The 19,509-nt window shown below is 48.6% G+C and overlaps 1 protein-coding gene across 1 annotated transcript in view; it reads right to left on the reverse strand.

Annotated features, from left to right (window-relative positions):
* Tbc1d10a (TBC1 domain family member 10A) overlaps positions 1–14,774 on the reverse strand; it is a 34,889-nt gene extending 20,115 nt beyond the window's left edge. Inside the window, exon 1 of the mRNA XM_090320453.1 lies at positions 14,477–14,774. Within this exon, the coding sequence (XP_090176579.1) occupies positions 14,477–14,685 (209 nt within the window). The 5' untranslated portion in view covers positions 14,686–14,774. The remainder of the gene's footprint in view (positions 1–14,476) is intronic.
* Between the last annotated feature and the right edge of the window lie 4,735 nt (positions 14,775–19,509).

The raw sequence follows: 19,509 nt of genomic DNA on the forward strand, positions 1-19,509 counted from the left end.
GTTAACTGGAAATGAGTTTCACAGGGACTTTTCTGCCTGGGCTGGCTTTGAACTACAACCAACCCTCAGATCTCAGCCTCCTGAGTAGTTAGAATAACGGGCATGAGCCAGTGGCACCCGGCCCCATCTTATTTTTTGAGTTCTTCCATCTGCTAGCTGGGAGGCCTCCTGAGCTTTGAATTCTTCTTTAATGAGATCACAATGCCCATGTAGGATGGCACTGAAAAAGATGTGCCAATGGCCTAGCTTAGTGGGTGGCCAGAAAATGGTAGCTGCTAGGAGACTGGTACTTACAGCTGGAACTTTCACATTTTTCATCTGACTAGTCACTCCATATACACAGCCTTTGGAAGTAGTTGGGGCACAATTACCTTTCTTTTACCTAGGAAGTAATTGGGGCCTGGGAGATTATGCAATTTACTCAATGATATACTAACTATGATTCTGGCTTCTGGTACCAACTCCACTACTTTATAGCTGTGTGAAACAGAGATGGACTTCTTGCTCCACTCTGACCTTCCAGTTCCTCATCTCTAACAGTAAGGCCACGCTACCTCCCAGAAGGCAGCTATAAAGATGACATGGCTATGTGCCAATTCTGCCAAGTACTATACAGACAAACAATTCCCCCAGGAAATAGCATTTATTACCTTCATTGGAGTTAAGAGCATGGAAGTGGCACTGTGGCTCAAGAGCTCAGGGACAACGCCTAGGCTCAGAGTTCAAATCCCATGACTGACAAAAAAAAAAAAGAGTGAGGGGCCGGGAGTTTGGCCTAGTGTTTAAAGTGCTTGCCTAGCATGCATGAAGACCCGGGTTTGATTCCTTGGTACCACATACATAGAAAAAAAAAAAAAAGCCAGAAGTGGTGCTGAGGCTCAAGTGGTAGAGCTCTAGCCTTGAGAAAGTCCAAGGACAGTGCTCAGGCCCTGAGCTCAAGCCCTGGACTGGCAAAAAAAAAAAAAAAAAAAAAGAGTGAAGAACACCTCAGTACAGTATGGTTGAGTAATCAACCAACCTGAAGAGGAAGTTGCCACTAAAGTACTAGACTAGCAAATGTATAAAGTGCCACAAGACAGAGCCTTGGTCCTTGTCATAGTCCCATCTCTTCTCACCACCCTCTAAGTTGAGAAGGGCAGGCATGAAGAATAAATAGTGACTTTTCACAGCTAGATCTTCAGAAAAGGATGCCTGTGGCTCCTATCTTTAATCCTAGCAACTCAAGAGGCTGAGTTCGGAGGATCCTAGTTCAAAGCCATCCCAGGCAGGTAAGAAACCAGAGACGAGCTGTGGCTCAAGTGGTACAGCATCAGCCTTGAATGAAAAAACTAAAGGATAGGGCTCAGGCCCTGAGTTCAAGTCCCAGTATAAACACACACACACAAGGACATTATGTTGAAAATGAATTATATAACTTGTGGGTGGGGATAGGAGGGAAAAACTGGGAGTGAGGGTGAGAGAAGGGGTGGCATTATCCAAAAAGAAATGTGTTCAATACCTGACTTATATTACTGTAAATCCTCTGTATAGTACCTTTATAATAACAATAAAAAAATTTAAAGTGGACATACAGAGGTCACATGGCTAGCCACAGATCCAAAGCTAGCAAGGGTAGGCTGACCTACATTGTACACTGGGTGACAACATCTCAAGTTCATTACCCTAAGAGGTGATAATGATTAAAAACATACCTTTTTTTTTTTTTTGTGGGTCATAGGGCTTGATCTCTGGGCCTGGGCCCTGTCCTTGAGCATTTCAGCTACGACCCTACCCCTGGGCCTGGGTGTTATCCCTGAGCTCTTCAGCTCAAGGTTCTCATATGTTACTTTTTGTAAGGCCATTTCTATAAGAAATGATGAGAAAGCAGTGTGGAAGAGAAGATAGGCTGGTGTGAAAATGCCTGGCAGACAGGCCAGCGAGATCACCTGGTGAGCCATCCTTTCCCAGACAGCTGCAGAGGCCTGGGGTAAGAGACCTGCCCAAGGCCACATAGCCAGAGGTGCGGGAAGGCGATGGTCCACAGCAGCCTGGCCACTTGGCCTTGGAAATGGCTGGTGGTAGAAAGGACTCCCATTGGGGTGAAAGGATCTGCTTTGCTTACCCGCCCGCCCTCTCAGTGCAAGCCACTGCTGGCCCTGCCTCTCCTTCCCATGAGGCATTCCCTGGCTCTGCTCCTTCCGGCCCGGGTCAGTGCACAATGGTAAACAGGTTCTCTCCACCCTCCACTGGCCTTGGTGCCCTGGGCCTCTGCCCAGCTCTCCATTTGCTCAGCTCCACCCCCATTCCACGAGAGACAGAAGAAATGGTTTACTTAGGTACCAGCTTTGCTGGCTCAAAAACAAAACAAAACAAAAACAAGGAATCACCAGGTACCAGTGGCTCATGGCTGGCTCACGGCCTGTAATCCAAGCTACTTAAGGGGTGAGATCTAAGGATCACAAGCCAATCTGGGCAGGAAAATCTCTAATTAATTAACTACCAAAATGCAGGAAGTAAAGGGGTGGCTCTAGTGGTAGAGTGCTAACCTGGAACAAAAAAAACTAAAGGACAGTAGTAAGGCCCTGAGTTCAAGAACCAAAACTTGTAGAAAAGAAAGAAAGAGAGGGCTGGAAGTTTCGCCTAGTGGTAGAGTGCTGGCCTAGCATGCACAAAGACTGGGATTCAATTCCTCAGTACCACATACATAGAAAAAGCCAGAAGTAGTGCTGTAGCTCCAGTGGTAGAGCTCTAGCCTTGAGAAAACCCAAGGACAGTGCTCAGGCCCTGAGCCCAAGCCCAGGACTGGGAAAAAAGAAAGAGAAAGAGAAAGAGATTGAGAGAGAGAGAGAGACAGAGACAGACAGACAGAGAGAGACAGAGACAGAGACAGAGGCAGAGGCAGAGGCAGAGAGACAGACAGAGAGAAAGAAGGGAAGAAGGGAGGAAGGGAGGAAGGGAGGAAGGGAGGCAGGGAGGAAGGGAGGAAGGGAGGCAGGGAGGCAGGGAGGCAGGGAGGCAGGGAGGCAGGGAGGCAGGGAGGCAGGCCATACCCAGTGAGGACCCTAATGCATGTATGAAACTCCTCACTCATCCTTACTTTTCTTTTTTCTTTTTAAGTTTGCTCATTGGCCACTAGCTCTATCAACTGAGCCATGCCTCCAACCTTACACATCCTTCCTAAATTATTAGGTCTTATTGATAGATCTCATCAGATTTAGTCTTGGGTCACTAATCATAAGGCCTTTCTTTGCCTAAACTCCCTTGTGCCCCCCCCCACTGCCCTCCTTCTTCAAAAGAAACCACAGGCCCTGGTTCTCTGGTCTTCCAGTCCTCTCTGTACATCACTTCTTTATCCCCTGATCCTATATACAGCTGTCTCTCCCTCAGCTACCATCCCATGCCCACTCTCTGTTACTTAATCACTACAAGCCTTATGCAGGTAGAAGCAGGCTTCTCCCTGATACCCCGCCTCTGCTAAGTGCTCCAGGGGCAGGACCCTCAGCACCTCATCACATTCCACACACATCTCTAGAGCCTGTGCGCCAGACCCTCAATCCACAAAGATGAATACAGGCCCTACCCTTGAGGAAATCAACTGGGCAAAGAAGACAGATGGGTAGGAAATAACTACAAGAATACAGAGCATGTGAAAGGTGTCAGAAGCCTACAAGAAGTCCCTGGAGTGGAAGAGTAAGTGCAGGTATTTAAAGATTCCTTCACAGGTAACAAGCCAGAGTTTAAAGAGTGACAGGAAATGGATGGGCTGAGAAAGGGAAAAGGGCACACCAGGCAGAGGGCCCAGTATGTGCAAATGTAAGTTGATTGGAAGGGCATGGCTCCTCTAGGGAGTGTGAGCTGCCCTGCTGAGCGGGTCCAGCTTCCCCACCAGACCTCTGAGCTGCTGAGGTGGCATTCCACAATGCTCCTATCCTCTAGCCTAATTCTCCAGGTCCCTGAAAGACATTTAAACACGTGGTGACCAATCCCACAGTTAGTCTTAGTGTTCTCAGCAGTGAGCTGAGAATATGAATCTTCACCTGTAATCCGGAGAGGCCAAATGCTTTTTCACAGCAAGAGTTTGATACAGGTCACTCCCCAGCTTAGTCTTGCTCAAAAGCTAGCTCAGGGCTCAGCACAGCTCTGCTTGTCAATGGCCTTTTTACGACATTATAGTCCTAACAGTCAATTAACTGAATGTTGTAACATTTACCAGGCACTGGTTGTACACCAGGCACTGCTCAGCACTTAACTGATACTTCATTTAATCCTGTCTTCTAATGATCAGTCCTCCAGTGCTCCCCCTTCACCCACCTCCATTTTTTTATTTTCTTTTGCTGGTCCTACAGCTTGAACTCAGGGTCAGGGCACTGTCTCTGAGATTTTGTGCTCAAGGCTAGCACTTTGCCACTTAAGCTGTCACTCTACTTCTGGCTTTTTGTTGGTTAATTGGAAATAGAGTCTTACAGACTTTCCTGCCAGAGCTGACTTAGAACTACGATCCTCAGATCCCTGATCCCTCATCTCTGATCTGAAATCTCTCAGATCTCTGCTTCCTGAGTAGCTGGTAATACTAATAGGTATGAGCCAACAGCACCCAATAATGATCCCTTTTTATAAAAGAGAAAACTCAAGTTTTCACTAAGCAAGTACCTGTCGCAGGTCCACAGCAAGTGTGGACAGTACTGAGAGGTGAGTCCAGGCTCTGGCTTTTGGTTTTGGTCTATCTAGTTAGCTGGGTGCACATGAGCTTTTCTCCCTTCCCAGGAGCTTGGAGCTCAGTAGACTCAGAGTCACAAACTGTATGATACTTGGTAAGTCACTTTTCCTCTCTGGAGTTTGACTTCTGATTCAATAAAATAGAGATTGTGAGTAGACAACTCACAGGATTAAATGAGATTAAATGACAATTCTGGGAGGATGGAGGAGTCATCCAGACAGGATAGAAAGCTGGGGAGGGAAGTCTAAAGGCACACAGGAGGAGGGTGGTGTTATGAAGCAAACTTGGATTCTTTCACTACCTAAGAGGGCAGAGGCCCTAGGCAGGTCTTTGGTGGAATGTTGGCTTGAAGCTTTCTGTAAGCCCCACCTCTGCTCTCACTTCTGCTTCTGTGGATGGGCCAAGGAGAGAGAAGAGCAAGCTCTTGGTCATGGCACTCTGAGATCCCAGCTGCAAATGACTCAACGAGGAACCAATAGGGGGAGATTCCCAACCTGCTCTACAAGGCCAGGAAGCTTCTGACCTCAAGTTGAATGGGGACTGGCTTGTGCCTAACCACTCCCCCAGGACCCTAGAGTGGGTCAGCAGAGCACATAAGAGAAGCCAGATCGTCACATTCACGCTGCCTTGCTTCCTCACAATTACCCTGAAGACCTGTGGGTAATGCACAAGTGAAAGCACCCCAGACACAGACACAGAGCCCTTACACTGTGCTGGGCGCCTTTCCAGCACCACCTCTGTCACCTTTAATTTTCATATCTTCCTATCCCAATCCTCCCACTGACCTAGCTTCAAACTCAGAATAGCCACATGCCCGGGAAGTGTCCGAAGCTGGACTCAAAGCTGGGTCTACTGGTATCTTGAAGCTGTGCTCTTCTGAGCCCAAGACAAGGTCAAGGCAGAAAGGAGCCAGGTGCCAGTGACTCATGCCTGTAATCCTCACTGCTCAGGAAGCTGAGATCTGAGGATTGCAGCCCAGAAAATTCCATGAGACTTTTATCTCTAACCACCAAAAGAAAATGGAAGTACTGTGGCTCAAGCCAAGTTGTAGGCCCTGAGTTCAAGTCCCAGTATCAATATATATATTAAAAAAAGTCAGTGAAAAAGGAAAGAAAGAAGCAAAGGAGGTCTGGGAAGGGTCACTCTCCACACACAGTATCTAGAGCTTACAGCACTCTTAGGAATACAAGTTCTGCACCCTCTCTGGGTTTCTCCCCAACCCAGATGCTCTAGCCATGTTGGGGGGGTTCACGTAAGGGGCTGTGTCAAGATAGAAGTTATACCAACCCTGATTTAAAAAAAAAAAAAAAAAGGAAATAGGAAGTAGAGCTGTGGCTCAGGTGCTCAAGTGCTAGCCTTGAGCAAAAAAGCTCAGGAACAGAATCTAGGCCCTAAGCCCAAGCCCCAGGACTAGAGGAAAGAACTAAAAACAAAAACAAAAAATCACCTTAGCTACAAAAACAATTCAAGAAGCCGATTAGGAGAAGCTGGAGGTGGGTGATGGTAACACTTGGATAGGACATATAGTGGCTACCTGCTTCTATGAGATGGAAACCTGGGAAAGAAATTTCAGGGTTGGGCTGGGAGTTTGGCCTAGTGGTAGAGTGCTTGCCTAGCATACACAAAGACCCAGCTTCAATTCCTTGGTACCACATACATAGAAAAAAGCCAGAAGTGGTGCTGAGGCTCAAGTGGTAGAGCTCTAGCCTTGAGAAAGTCCAAGGACAGTGCTCAAGCCCTGAGCTCAAGCCCAGGACTGGCAAAAAAAAAAAAAAAAGAAAAGAAATTTCAGGGTCTAGGTCTACTTCAATTACTTGCTCAGCCTGTTTCCACATCCATAGACAAAGTAGAATAATCCTAACTCTATCAATTTTCCATTGCTAAAGAGTTTCTGCAGACTAAAGAGCTAAACAAAAATATCCTTCAACTGGATCACACTGGAATAGATTTGAGAGAGGCTTGTCCTGCACTCAGAGGGACCCTCACACAAGGCCAGTACATGGTGGACGCACTGGTTTCTGGGAGATGTGCTATGGTGACCCCTTACCTGGAAGATCCTCACATAAAGAACCTCGTAGGCCAGGTGCAGTAGCTCACACCTGTAATACTAGATACTCAGGAGGCTGAGATCTGAGGATCATGGTTAGAAACCAGCCTGGGCAGGAAAGTCCAATTAGCCACCCCAAAAAGCCAGACGTAGAGGTGTGGCTCAAGTGGTAGAACACTAGCCTTGAGCAAAAAACACTAGTTTAAGCCCTAGTACAAACATACACACTAAGTAACCTTCTCAGGGTCACACAGCCAATGAGTAGCTCAGTGAGGCCCAGGACTTGGGTCTCCTGATCCCTGATCCGAGATCCTTGCTTACTCTCTGCTCCTAATCCAGTTATCTTGTTCGATCTGAACAATCCTTTTTACACAGTCACACCCATAACTAACTACTTGTTTAATGTCCAACTTCCCTGCTAGGTGGGAAGTTTTGTGCAGGTAGGACCAGTCTCTATTCTCAAGCTTGCACAGGGTTGAACACATATTAAACTCTAGATGAGAAACAGAGCCTAAGGGTCAAGCCTAAGTCACAAACCACATGGGTAAGAGAAAGGGAGTGGTGCTGCCTCCAACACCCTTACTCCTGTGCTCACACACCAGCCTAAATCCATACCTCTAGGCAGAATCTCTCCTCTCCAAGAGACCCTGGTCATACTCTTAAGTACTGAGGAGTCTGCCTCACCGCCTTCTGTTCAGCCACTGCACTAGACCAGAAAAGACATACCAAGTAAGGTCAAGTTGGCCCTCAGCTGTCACCAGCCTCTTCTTTGCCATGCCCAGATCCCAGTTCCCAGGCCTCCCTTCCATCCTTGGAAAGGAGCCTGGCTCTCCTTGAGCCTTCTTTGCCATCCAATATGTTTACCAGGCAGAGCCCACAAAGCTCAGTATTACTCTCCCTATTCCCTCCCTAACTGGGTCAGCCAACCCGCTGGTCTGCTGGAAGGAGACAATGAGCCCCTTGACATGCCCTGTATGTGTTGACCAGGCCAGGCACCTCAAGGAGCCCAATGCCACGACAAAGCCGATTTAACAGCAGCCCACTGTCCTCTGCAGAGGAAGGCACAGTTGACCTTGCCTTCCTGTAACCAGAGGTTCAGGATGGGGCTCTGTGAAAAACCTGTCCATTACACAAGAGGCCACCGCTAGTCACACGCCAGGCCCACTTTCTGCTCATAATTCTTAATCATTTCTGGATATTACCAAAGCTCTTCTGACCTATCCTAGTTTCTTCCAGTCGTCTCACCACTTGTGATCTAGCTTTTCTTTCTGCTGTTTCATGACTAGTCTTTCTGAAAATCAAAAGTCTCAGCTTGGCATTCCTCCTGTCCACCACTATTCTCATCACCTCTGCTCTCCCTACCCTCCAGGTTTGAATAGCTTTTGGGTGGAATGCTGCTGTGGGTCTCCTATCTCATGAAATGTGCTTGCTTGCTCCTTGTGAGTCCTTGATAAAAGGCCACGTCTTTCTAGGCTCCTGTAGGAAGCACAGGCAGCTTCCTCCTATGTAAAGCAACCACACACTTCAATTACAGTCTGCATTGTTCCACACTGTAAAGATTTGTTTGTGGTTCTATTTTCTAAGACATCTGGGAACTTCTTGAGGATAACAAGACAGAGAAGGCTTGTTACAGTTCTGAGTTCCTTGTTTCAATCAGAGGATCTGGCAGAGAAAGGGCACACGGACTGTCTAGGAATTATGCTCACTGTTACAGTAGTTAAGTGAGGAAAGGTATAAAGCCTTGCCTTGCTCTCCCAGGCTGCTTAACCTACTTGAGCAGTAGTGAGAAGTTAAGCTGTGATCATCTTTGAGGAACAGGACACAGTGGAATAGGATGGGGTAGAACAGATGGAAAAAGAGGATGATAAGACAAAGTCAACTTGGTGGTGACCCCCAAATCCTGCATATGAGACTTTTTTTTGGCCAGTCCTGGGGCTTGAACTCAGGGACTGAGCACTGTCCTTGGGCTTTTTCCTCTATGAATATCCTTGTCGCCTCCTAGAGACTGACTAGGTGTCTTGGCTTTTTCTTTTTGCCAGTCCTGAGGCTTGAACTCAGGGCCTGAACATTGTCATTAAGCTTTCTCAATGCTAAGGGTCTGCCACTTGAGCCACAGTACCACTTCCGGCTTTTCTATGTATGTGGGGCTGAAGAATTGAACCTGGGTCTTCGTGCATGCTAGGCAAAGCACTCTACCACTAGGCCAAACTCCCAGCCCAGCACAGAGGGCTTCTAAGCAGGTAAAGTAACAGGAGTGTTGGTGTCGCAGTTTTCTTCAGGTCCAGGGAAGATCCCTGGGCCCAAAATAGTAGCAGATTTGCAAACTAATCTACTAAAGGAAGCCTCCTAGCCCTCAGGTGTGCTGTCTGCAAGAAAAGGAAGTGACTGGCTAGGACACTGCCAATCAGGTAAATGATGGGACTGTCCCACTCTAGTGGGAAATGCCACTTCTGGGCTTGGGGGCTCATGTGGGCAGTGCCAGGGAGCTGGCAGAGCACTAGAATCCCACTCTGATTTGGTGCCACATTTAAACATAATGGTTCTCCAAACTACAGACACCTCACTGGTACAAGTCCTGGCTCCCCTCTTCCTGACCCTTGTCTAGTTTGGAAAAGCATTTGCTTTTCTTGAGTTATTACAGTCCCTTGTCTATGTAAAGACTTCTTCCAAATACCACACACTGGATATCCAAGTTAGATGACCACTTTGCAGTATCTGAGAGTCAAGATCAATGCAATGTAGCTTTGGGGATAATGAAGAGCCAGCCTGCTACACTTAGTCACTGAATTCAAGAGTGGAGAAACAGGTTCTATTCTCAGTTCTGCCATTTATCAGTGGGAAAATATGAGGCACTCTGCGGTCTATAGTATGTGCATGTACAGAAAAAAGACAACCCTTTCTCAAGGAAAGTGTGAGGTCACCTGGATTAGGGCTCAATGCTGCCTATACAGCCAGAGATGGAAAGAAAATAAAAAGCCAAGACCCGGGCCAGGAATGTAGCCTAGTGGTAGAGTGCTTGCCTACCATACACAAAGACCTGGGTTTGATTCCTCGGTACCACATTCATAGAAAAAGCCGAAAGTGGTGCTGTGCCTCAAGTGGCAGACCACCAGCATTGAGAAAGCCTAATGACAGTACTCAGGCCCTGAGTTCAAGCCCCAGGACTGGGAAAAAGAAAAAACCAAGACCCCTAGTCATTCTCTAGGAGGCAACAAGGATATTCACAGAGGAAATGATCCTGAATGCAGGCTCTTTTCACACATCATTTAATTTACCCTCACAACTACACTGGCAAAGCGAACACTTCTATAACTATTTCAAAGATGAGAAATTGTGGCCATGAGTGAAGTAACACATCCAAGATCACACAGACAGCCAGACACAGAGCTCATAAGGAGGGAGCACATAGCATCTTCTTTCCCGCACCCCACTGGAAAGAGATTCAGTGACTGGACCTACACCAGGCCTCACTGCCCCCCCCCAGAGGTCCTGTTTCAGACCAGATGCTGAGAGGACAAAACATCAAGCAGTCTCCACTACCTTATCTCTTTCCCACAGCTTAGGGTTTCCTAGCACACGGACACACAGGCACCTTCCCAGGGCAGCAGCTGGTGTACTGGCCCCCCTCCTACACCAAGTCAGGTCTTGTCTGAGGCCCAGAACACCCACAGGGCTACCAAACCAGCTTGTCTTTGAAGCTGGAAGAAAGGAAGGAGGAGAGAAAATGGGAGGGCCTAGAATCACAGACTAGGCCCCCCTGCTGCCATGTACAGTTGCCTCTTTCCAGATGGGCCACCCAAGGACCACTCCCTGCCAGCTCCAGGCTGTCTTGGGAATCTGTAAGCACCCAAGGAAAGTGAATGTTCTAAGCTTACAAACTAGAAAAGTGGCAGGAAAGCAAAGGAGGCAGGCTCTGACTTGCCAGAAGGGCTGGCCCCACGTCAACAAAAACTGGCACAGACCAATTTACAGAGGTGCCAATTAAGCCTGTTTTATGATTTCCAAAGTTGTAGGGCCGCCTTAATCAGCTAGAAAATAGAATGCCCACAGAACAGGGAGACTGGACGAAGCCAGCATTGCTGTTCCAGATGTTTCTCCCTCAGCCCAACTCAGATCCCTAACTCCCCTAACAGGAAGCCAACGCCCACAGGATCCCAGAGAGCTTAGCTTCTCACCTCATCTGGCCTACAGGCTGAGCAGAGGGAGGCTGAAGCCTCAGGCAGCCAGCCAGTCTTAGTAATCAACCAGGAAAAAGCAGAGGAGCAGAAGAGAGTGAGGATCTCACCTCTTCCATCATCAGGATTCCAGAAGACCTGGTATCCACTGTATATCTCTTTTGCCCTTCCTCATTATCACCTCTTGACACAGGTTAGTTCTTTCTATTCCCTACATGATAGGAAAGAGAACACTGATCCTCCCAACCTTTTCAGCTGAGAACACCTGGTCTTCTTAGGACTTTCTCCAGCCAAGCCAAGAGAACTTATTGTGGCCAGCTCCTCTTTCTGTTTCCTGGCCTCTGGCTACTGTTCAAAAAAACAGGCAGGGAACATTTCAGTCCCATCAGAGGTTTCCAGCAGAGCAGAATAAGGTATCTAGACAAAGTTAAGTAGAAAGGCATCAGCCTGGCACCAGAAATTGGGGGGGTTAACTCCAAAACTTTGCTTTGCTCTTGGCTAAAGAGGCTTTATCACTTCTCTCATGCCTACCTATAGGATGAGAGCTATGTCTAAGGTCCCTTTCGGCTTTCTAATTTGGGATGCAGTAAATAAACACTGAGTTTTATTCCCAGGCAGGAGTAAATGACAACAGCAAGGTGAATAAGCCTGGCCCTCACCCTGAGCCAATCAGGCTAATGAACTGATCATGAACAACTCATTCTTACTCTACCAGCCAGCCACCCAGTCAACCTCCTACACTGCTGAAGGAGGGGGGAAAAAGTGCTAAACTAAGCCAAGGAAAGTGAGGGCAGGCAGGGTTCTGTGAGGTAACTTCAGTTTTACCTGTCTGATACCCATTTGCCACATTTCTGGATGATGAAGGCACTGGGTCCTACCTGGGAGTCTGAGAACCCAGGTCCAAATCCTGGTTCTGTCATTAAAAGGCTCTGTTCCTCTTCTCTGGGCCTCAGTTTCCTCTAACAAGGGAGGTCGAAACTGGTCAATCTCTTTATGATCTCTTCCAGCTCTTCCAGTCTATGATTTTATCATCTACTCCTGCTAGGTAACTAACAAGACATGTAAGCAAAACAGCCTTGTTTTTCTTCCCTATTTTCACCCCTTGCAACTATCAAAACTGTTTTGTCTTGAGACAACCTGTGGCCCAGGATGGCTAAAGTAGACCTTTTAATCTGGACCCAGAGTTTCTACCATGTCTACTGCAACCATCAGTGCTAATGTTTCACTTCTGTGGACCAGCACATGGACTCCTAGCCCTCATCCACGAGACTGGGTTCAGGGCGGTCACCCTGAAACTTCCCACAACTTCCCCTCTTATAGCCTTGGGCAGGGACTTACTCTTGGCTTCTTCAGAACCACAATTTAAACTAAACAAGAGAGACCCAAACTGTAGTAGCAGAGATTTTGCTGACTAACAGGTTTAAGTAAGGCAGGGAGAGTTGTAGGCCTGAAACTCCACTTAAGCCCCAGCACTACAGACACCAGAAATGTAAAGGGTAGCTGCAGAGCCACATCCTGAGTTTATGGTATGGGGGATGGGGAGACACAGATGTCTGGCTGACTGGTTGGAGAGGACTACAGCCAAAGGGAGGTGCTCCCATTGGGCCTCTCTGCTCACAAATACCAGATACCAGAGGTACGCCCTCATTTTTCTTCTCACTCCTCAGACCCTTAGAAGGAAAAGAAGAAGAAGAAAAAAAGGACATTTTCTGGGCCACTTGTACCAGTCACTCTGCTAGGTGCCTTCACAGTCCTGATTCTCATTTAAGCCCTTTACTACTGGTGGATGTAGGTATAACTGTTGCCCTTCCCCGTGAGTAAACAGGCCCAGGATCTTGCTCTACGTGGCACAGCTGATTCCTAAGCTGGCACGTTCCCAACTATATCACCATGCTCTGTACCCTGAGGTCTGGTCTGTTCAACTACTTGAAGTATGCAGGAGGAAATCTCATACCTTACACTTCAATAAATCTGAGCCTACTTCCAAGACCTCCACAAAAGAAACAGGGTATTCTTTTCATTCTACCCCCTCCCTAGTCCTTGGTTCCTGATTAAGTGGTACCAATTCAAACACATCCCATTCCCTATTAGTTCTCACAAGTTATTCCAAGAAACCAAGACAAAATATCAAACCAGGGGGAAGGATAAGAACATGGGGTGTTCTCTTAAGCCTGGATTGGACTTAGATGGGCTTAGCCTGCTGGGAACAAATGAGTAGGAAGTGCTAGGGGAGATAGATCCAGGAGACCAGAGACCACTCCCCTGAGGGGAGGGACTTAGATTTCTCATAGGGAGGAGGTCTGGTGAAGGAGTGTTTGGGGTGGCTTGTGTGGAACTGGATTCTTAGTCAAGGCATTTCCATAAATCATGACAACGCCTGGGGGAATCTTGAGTAGTCATTGTCAGTCTGAGAAGGGGAAGAAGGGGATCTTTGGGTAGGGACGTGGCTGGAATAGGATTCCTACTGTTAACTGTGGGGGCGGTGTCTGCTGAATGGATGTCAGTGTCAGTTCTGTGCTTGACAATGACAAGACAGTTGAGATGAGCATGGGGTCTGGGCTCTATCCTCCCTAAGGGGACCACCAGTTCGCACCTATATCTCTGGGAGGACAGGGCTCAGGACTGGATTCCATCCTGCCCAGCTAGAGACAAGGTGCTTCACCATTCTCCACCCGCCAGCTGAGAGCCAGCTGAGTGCCAGCTGAGTGCTTGGGTGCCCAAGGGTGGAGGATCTGAAAGTGCTACACGAATTAGGGAGAAAACAATTTCTCCCTCCTACTCACCCCTACCCCCAAATCTTGTGTTTTGAGGAGGAAGTATATGTCCCCCATAGCAGCCCTGGCTTGGGACAGTGGGTGAAAAGGCTGAAAGTGTGTCCTGGAGTAGGCTACTGACTGGAGAGGGGGAGTGTCTGCCTACCTGTTGCCTATGAGAGTGGAGGGAGCTGCCTTTGAAGGGGGAGGGGAAGGGGCGGGAGGGGGACAGACCGCTGGGGAGCTGATCAGTGACAGTCCAAGGAGAGGTCTGGTGAGGGTGGGTCTGACCTGGCCCGTCAGTGGATCCTTTTTAAGTCTGCTAGGGGTTCCCGGGATGGGAGAGGATACAGGGAGGCAGTGGGTCCGTGGGGGAGGAGACCGATGTTGAATTATCTAGGCGAGCTGGGGAGGGCACAGCCATCTGTGATCCCTGAGGCCAGAGTGGCGGCGCCCGAGTTTGGGGCTGTCCCGCCGTCGGAGGAGGGCACTGTCCGTCCTTTTCGGGACAGTCTGGGGGAGGGGGAGGGGGAGGACGGGGATGGGGAAGGGAGGAGGCGTGGGTTGGCCTGTGGGTCCCCAGATGGACAGACCAAGGCGGATCTAAGGGGACCGCGGGAAGGGGTTGACGGCCCTGGGCTGGTGCGGCGCGGGGCGGGTGGGGGGGCAGTGAGGGGTGACGGGGACGAGTCGGTCGGTCCTGAGGTCCTGACGTCTGCTCGGTCTGCGTCCCAGGCCCACACCCCGCGCTCAGGTCCCGCGCCCCGGCCTAAGACCCAGGCCTAGACCCCCGGGCGCTACTCACGCGCCCTCGGCGCCCTGCGAGCCCACGATGAAGCCGAACTTGTCGATGCGGCGCTCGGCGAAGCCGTTGGCCTCTGAGTCGGAACCGAGAGAGCTGAGCTCGTCAGTGGTTGTGGCGTCGGGGCCCTGGGCCAGGCTTTCCCGGGTCCCCGACAGGCTTCCCCCGGCCGCGGGCGCGCGCGGCCCATTCTCTCCGCTGCTCTTTGCCATCCTGGCCGCGCCCGGCGCCTCAGCCCCAGCGGCCACCTCAGCCACCTCAGCCGCTCCAGCTCTCCGGCCTCCGCCGACGCCGACGCCGACGCCCCGCCCACGCGCCGCTCCCATTGGCTACCGCCAAGACGAGGGGCGGGGCTCCAGGCCCAACAGGGAGCGCCCTCCTTTAACGCTCAGTGGGCGCCGCGGACTTCATGCCCCGCCCACTTCAACTAAGCTGGCTCCAACCCGCCCGACGTGAGGGGGTGGGGCATCCGCCCCACCCCGGGCTGCCAATCACCTGAGAATTCACCTGAACTAGCTCTTCTGGTCTTTCCGGATTGGCCAGGGCCCTGTCTGTCACCCTAGTGGGTTTCAGGTAAAGGCCTAGGGCTTTCCCCGGGGACTCAGCCGCAGGGGAGTCGCCGCTGGACCCCAGGGCGTGGGTGGGGGTTGTCCTTCCGTTCTTTCGGAGAATTCTGAGACACATGAGTTCAGGAATTCTCCCCGGGACACTCAACATCATCTAGACGGGGCCTGAGCTAGATGTCTGGCAGCCCCTCCTCCTCTTGTCCCCCCCTCTCCTCTCAACTTTGGAACTTGAACTTGTGGGGGACTTTTTCTGAGGGGAAGGGTGAACTCATAGACTGGTGCTATCACTTGATCCATGCCTGTAGCACAGCTTTTGGGCTGGTGGACTTTTCTGTAGCCATGATCCGCAGGATCTCTGCTTCCAGAGGAGCTAGAATTACAAGTGTAAACCACCTCCACTGGAAGGGTTTTTTTTGGTAAGGCAGTCAAGCTGACCTCACACTACCCACCCTCTTCCTTTAGCCTCCACAATGCTGGGATTACAGGCTCTATGTTTATTAGGAATAATGACAGCGCTGGGTGCAGTGGCTCACGCCTGTAATCCTAGCTACTCAGGAGGAGGCTGAGATCTGAGGATCACAGTTCAAAGCCAGCTCTGGCGCTAAAGTACGTGAAACTCCAATTAACCACCAGGAAACCAGAAGTGGCATTGTGGCTCAAGGGGTAGGGCAGTAGCCTTGAGCTGAAGAGCTCAGGGATAGCTCCCAGTCCAAGAGTTCAAGTCCCACAACCAAATAATAATAGTAGTAGTAGCAGTAATTATTACAATAATAATAATGACCAAGAGCGTGGCCTTGCCTATCATGCATGAAGCCCTGGGTTTGATTCCTCAGTACCACATATACAGAAAAAGCTAGAAGTAGCACTGTGGCTCAATTAGTAGAGCACCAGCCATGAGCAAGAACTAAATAATAAGAAGAAAAAGCCAGCATGATGGCATATACCTGAAATCTCAACACTCAGGAGGCTGAGCTAGGAAGATTGCAATGTCAGTGCTAACGTGTGCTACATAGATCCTTTCATAATAAGCAAAGCATGTAAGTAATTGGTCTTAGCATAATTTCAGGTTTGTTTTTACCACAATCTGATTTTGGAACTCCACACCATCGCCACTTCCCTACCTCTATCCTTGGTAACTGGTAATCTACTTTCTATCTGTATATTGTCTTTTCTGGACTTTCATATAAATGGAGTGATATAATATGTGGCTTTTGTATCTAGCCCCCACCTTGTCAGAGGTGGGGCTTGAACTTGGGGCCTGGATGCTGTCTCTGAGTTCTTTTGCTCAAGGCTAGTGCTCTATCATTTCAGCTTCAGTGCCATTTTCCAGTTTTTGAGTGGTTAATTGGACATAAGAGTTTCACCAACTTTCCTGACCAGGCTGACTTCGAACCATGATCCTCAGATCTCAGCCACTTGAGTACCTAGAATTACAGGCATGAGCCACCAGTGCCTGGCTTATTCTTCCCCCGCAAAAAGAGGAGCCTGGAAGAGACAGGTCACAGCTGCAGAGACTGAGACAGACATGAAAGAATCCAATCCAAGCTCGAAGAGGGAGCTTAAACCTTGAGTGATTCACCAGCTGTTTCCTTGATGCCACGTGGCTCAGAAATTCTTGCAGATTTCACTGTAGTCTTCACATTCCATAGGCTTCTGGCTTGCCACAAACAGCAATGGCAGATGGGAGTAGGGCACAAGCTATTTTGAACTTAAATCCTTAGTCTGGGAGGATGATCAGAATCTGCTGTGGCTCAAGGGAGTGGTGGGTTTTTCGATGCAAGCTCTCAGAAGGCGCTGGACACACAGTACCCCAGGAGTGTTTGAAGTGGGCTAGAGGCACACCAAAGAGACCTGTAGGTGTCCATCTTTGGAAAACTAGATAGATAGTATTCCATTTCTTTGTGTGCCAGTAATGGGGTTTGACCTCAGGGCCTGAGAGGCAGAAGTGTGACCTAGCTGTAGAGTACTTGCCTAGCATGCATGAATCCCTGTGTTTGATTCTTTAGTACAACATACACAGAAAAAGTTGGAAGTGGTGCTGTGGTTCAAGTGGTAGACTGCTAGCTTTGAGAAAGCTCAAGGACAGTGCAAGGCCCTGAGTTCAAGCCCCAGGACTGGCAAAAAACCCAAAAATCTCACTGACTGTCCTAACCACTGATTCAGGGCAACATTCCTCCACTTAATTAAGGCCTTGATGCACTAGCTTTTAATTGTATTACATTGGGTCTTTCAGATTCAAATTGCTCTGAGGACTTTTTGCTTTGTGCCAATCCTGGGCCTTGAACTTATGGCCTGGATGCTGCCCTTAAGCTTTTTTGTTCAAAGCTAGCACTCTACTGCTTGAGTCACACAGCTCCACTCTGACTTTTTCCGCCCCCGCTGCCTTCCAACCACGATCCTGAGATCTCAAAATCTCAGGAGTAGATAGGATTGCAGGTATGAGCTACAGGATGTGGGGCCTTTATGTTTATTTTTAGATAAGGTCTTCATATATTGTGCTGGCTCAAGCTCCTAGGCTGAAGTGATCCTATCTTCCTGCTTCAACTTCCCGAGTAGCTGTGTTCAGTTTCTCTGAGATAATTTTCTCATCTGTGAAATGGACATCTTAAGAAAGAAAGAAAGAAAGAAAGAAAGAAAGAAAGAAAGAAAGAAAGAAAGAAAGAAAGAAAGAAAGAAAGAAAGGAGGGAGGGAGGGAGGGAGGGAGGGAGGGAGGGAGGGAGGGAGGGAAGGAAGGAAGGAAGGAAGGAAGAAAGAAGGAAAGGAAGGAAAGAAAGAACACCCATTGGAGGATTTTTCTGAGATTTGGTGTGACACTATGTACTAAGCCTGTAGCCCATGGAGGCATTCAGTAAACAGTGGCCAGGAGTGACAGATTTATGATTTGCACATTCACTATTGTTTCCCACTACAGCCTGTGGCTATAAGGGTGTTAACCCAATTTACTCAATGGCACATGGCTCTAAAAACTTTGCCACATCTCTGTATACTCTACAAATGGGGTGTTCTTGCACAAAATTGCTTAACTTTTAAGAATTTTGTTTTCCTTCTTCAAAAAACAGAAATAGCAATAATTACATGGTGAGTCAGAAAGCCCTGTGCCTGAAGCCTGAAGTCAATCTCTTAGTTTCTTTACTTTTTCGAACTTCAATTTCAAAGTGCTTTATTCTCTTTAACATATCTCTGCTGGGCTAGACATAACTGTAGTGGAGGGAAGAGAGAAAGGGCTGAGGAAGCCAAGTGCTGGTGGCTCACACCTGCGATCCTAGCTACTTACAAGGCTTAGATCTGAAGATCATGGTTAAAGCCAGCCCAGGCAGGAAAGTCCATGAGACTCTTATCTTAAGAAAACAAAACAAAACACGACTCAGAAAAAGCTGGAAGTAGTACTATGGCTCACATGGCAGAGCATTAGCCTTGAGTACAAAGAGGCTCGGGTACACCTCTCAAGTCCCAGGACCATAAAAAAGAAAAGGGGAGAGGGGTTAAGTTCTAGTGCAGGGTTGAGCTGGGATGTCATGACCTGTCAAGCTTAGCTGCTAGATTCTATTTTTGTAAGAATACTTAACCTGCTCCACTACTTCCATGTGGTTTTATCCTTGTGGTTATCAACTGGGCATCATAAGGTGACGTCATATAGTAAGGACCAGATGCATGTAGTTTGGCCTTCAAAAACTCAACCCCACTGAGGCTTAGGGCTGCTGTCTATCAGCCTGAAGATGGAGAGCAGTCCCTACACTGCTATTAAAATGACTATGAAAATGACTCCTACCTCAGTTCACTCTATTGCTGGGGAGGTTCAGGTCCTCCCTCCCCCCGCAAAGTGGCTGGGATATTACAAGAAACAGACAGAAGGGAAAAGGAAAGGGTAGGGGGGGGCAGTTATGCCTGTTAGCTACTCAGGAGGCTGAGATTTAAGGATCCCTGTTCAAACCCAGCCTGGGCAGCAAAATCCAGAAGTCTTTTTTCTCCAAGTAATCATGACAGAGAGAGGGGGGAGGGAGGATGAGAAGAAAAGCCAAAAGTGGAATCATGGCTCAAGTGGTAGAGTGCTAGCCTTGAACAAAAAAGTTCAGGGACAAGGCCCAGGCCAAGTTCAAACCCTAGGATTGGCACAAAAATAAGAAAAAAATACATAAAACTAAAAAATCCTGGCCCAATAGAGCTTGTAGTCCAGTGAAGGAGGCAGAAGTGAATATGCATAGAATACTTCCCGGGAATGGTTAAGGTGTAGAGAATGCTGAGGCAGAGGAGGGAGGCAGAGGGGGCTAGAAATAAAACAGGCTTTTTGGGGATCTGGGGACCGCATACAAGAAGCAGGACAGAGTGTAGAAAGCTTCTTGAAGACACAGGCTCAGAAGATGATTAGAATGGAGAAGGCAAGGAAAGGAGTGACCATTTATGTACATAAATGGTCAAAAAAGGAGAGCCCCCAAGGATGCTACTCAGAAGGCTGAAGCAGTAGCTTACTG

The sequence above is a fragment of the Megascapheus bottae genome, chromosome 28, assembly GCF_031878675.1.
Source record: "Megascapheus bottae isolate mThoBot1 chromosome 28, mThoBot2.hap1, whole genome shotgun sequence".
NCBI lineage: Eukaryota > Metazoa > Chordata > Mammalia > Rodentia > Geomyidae > Megascapheus > Megascapheus bottae.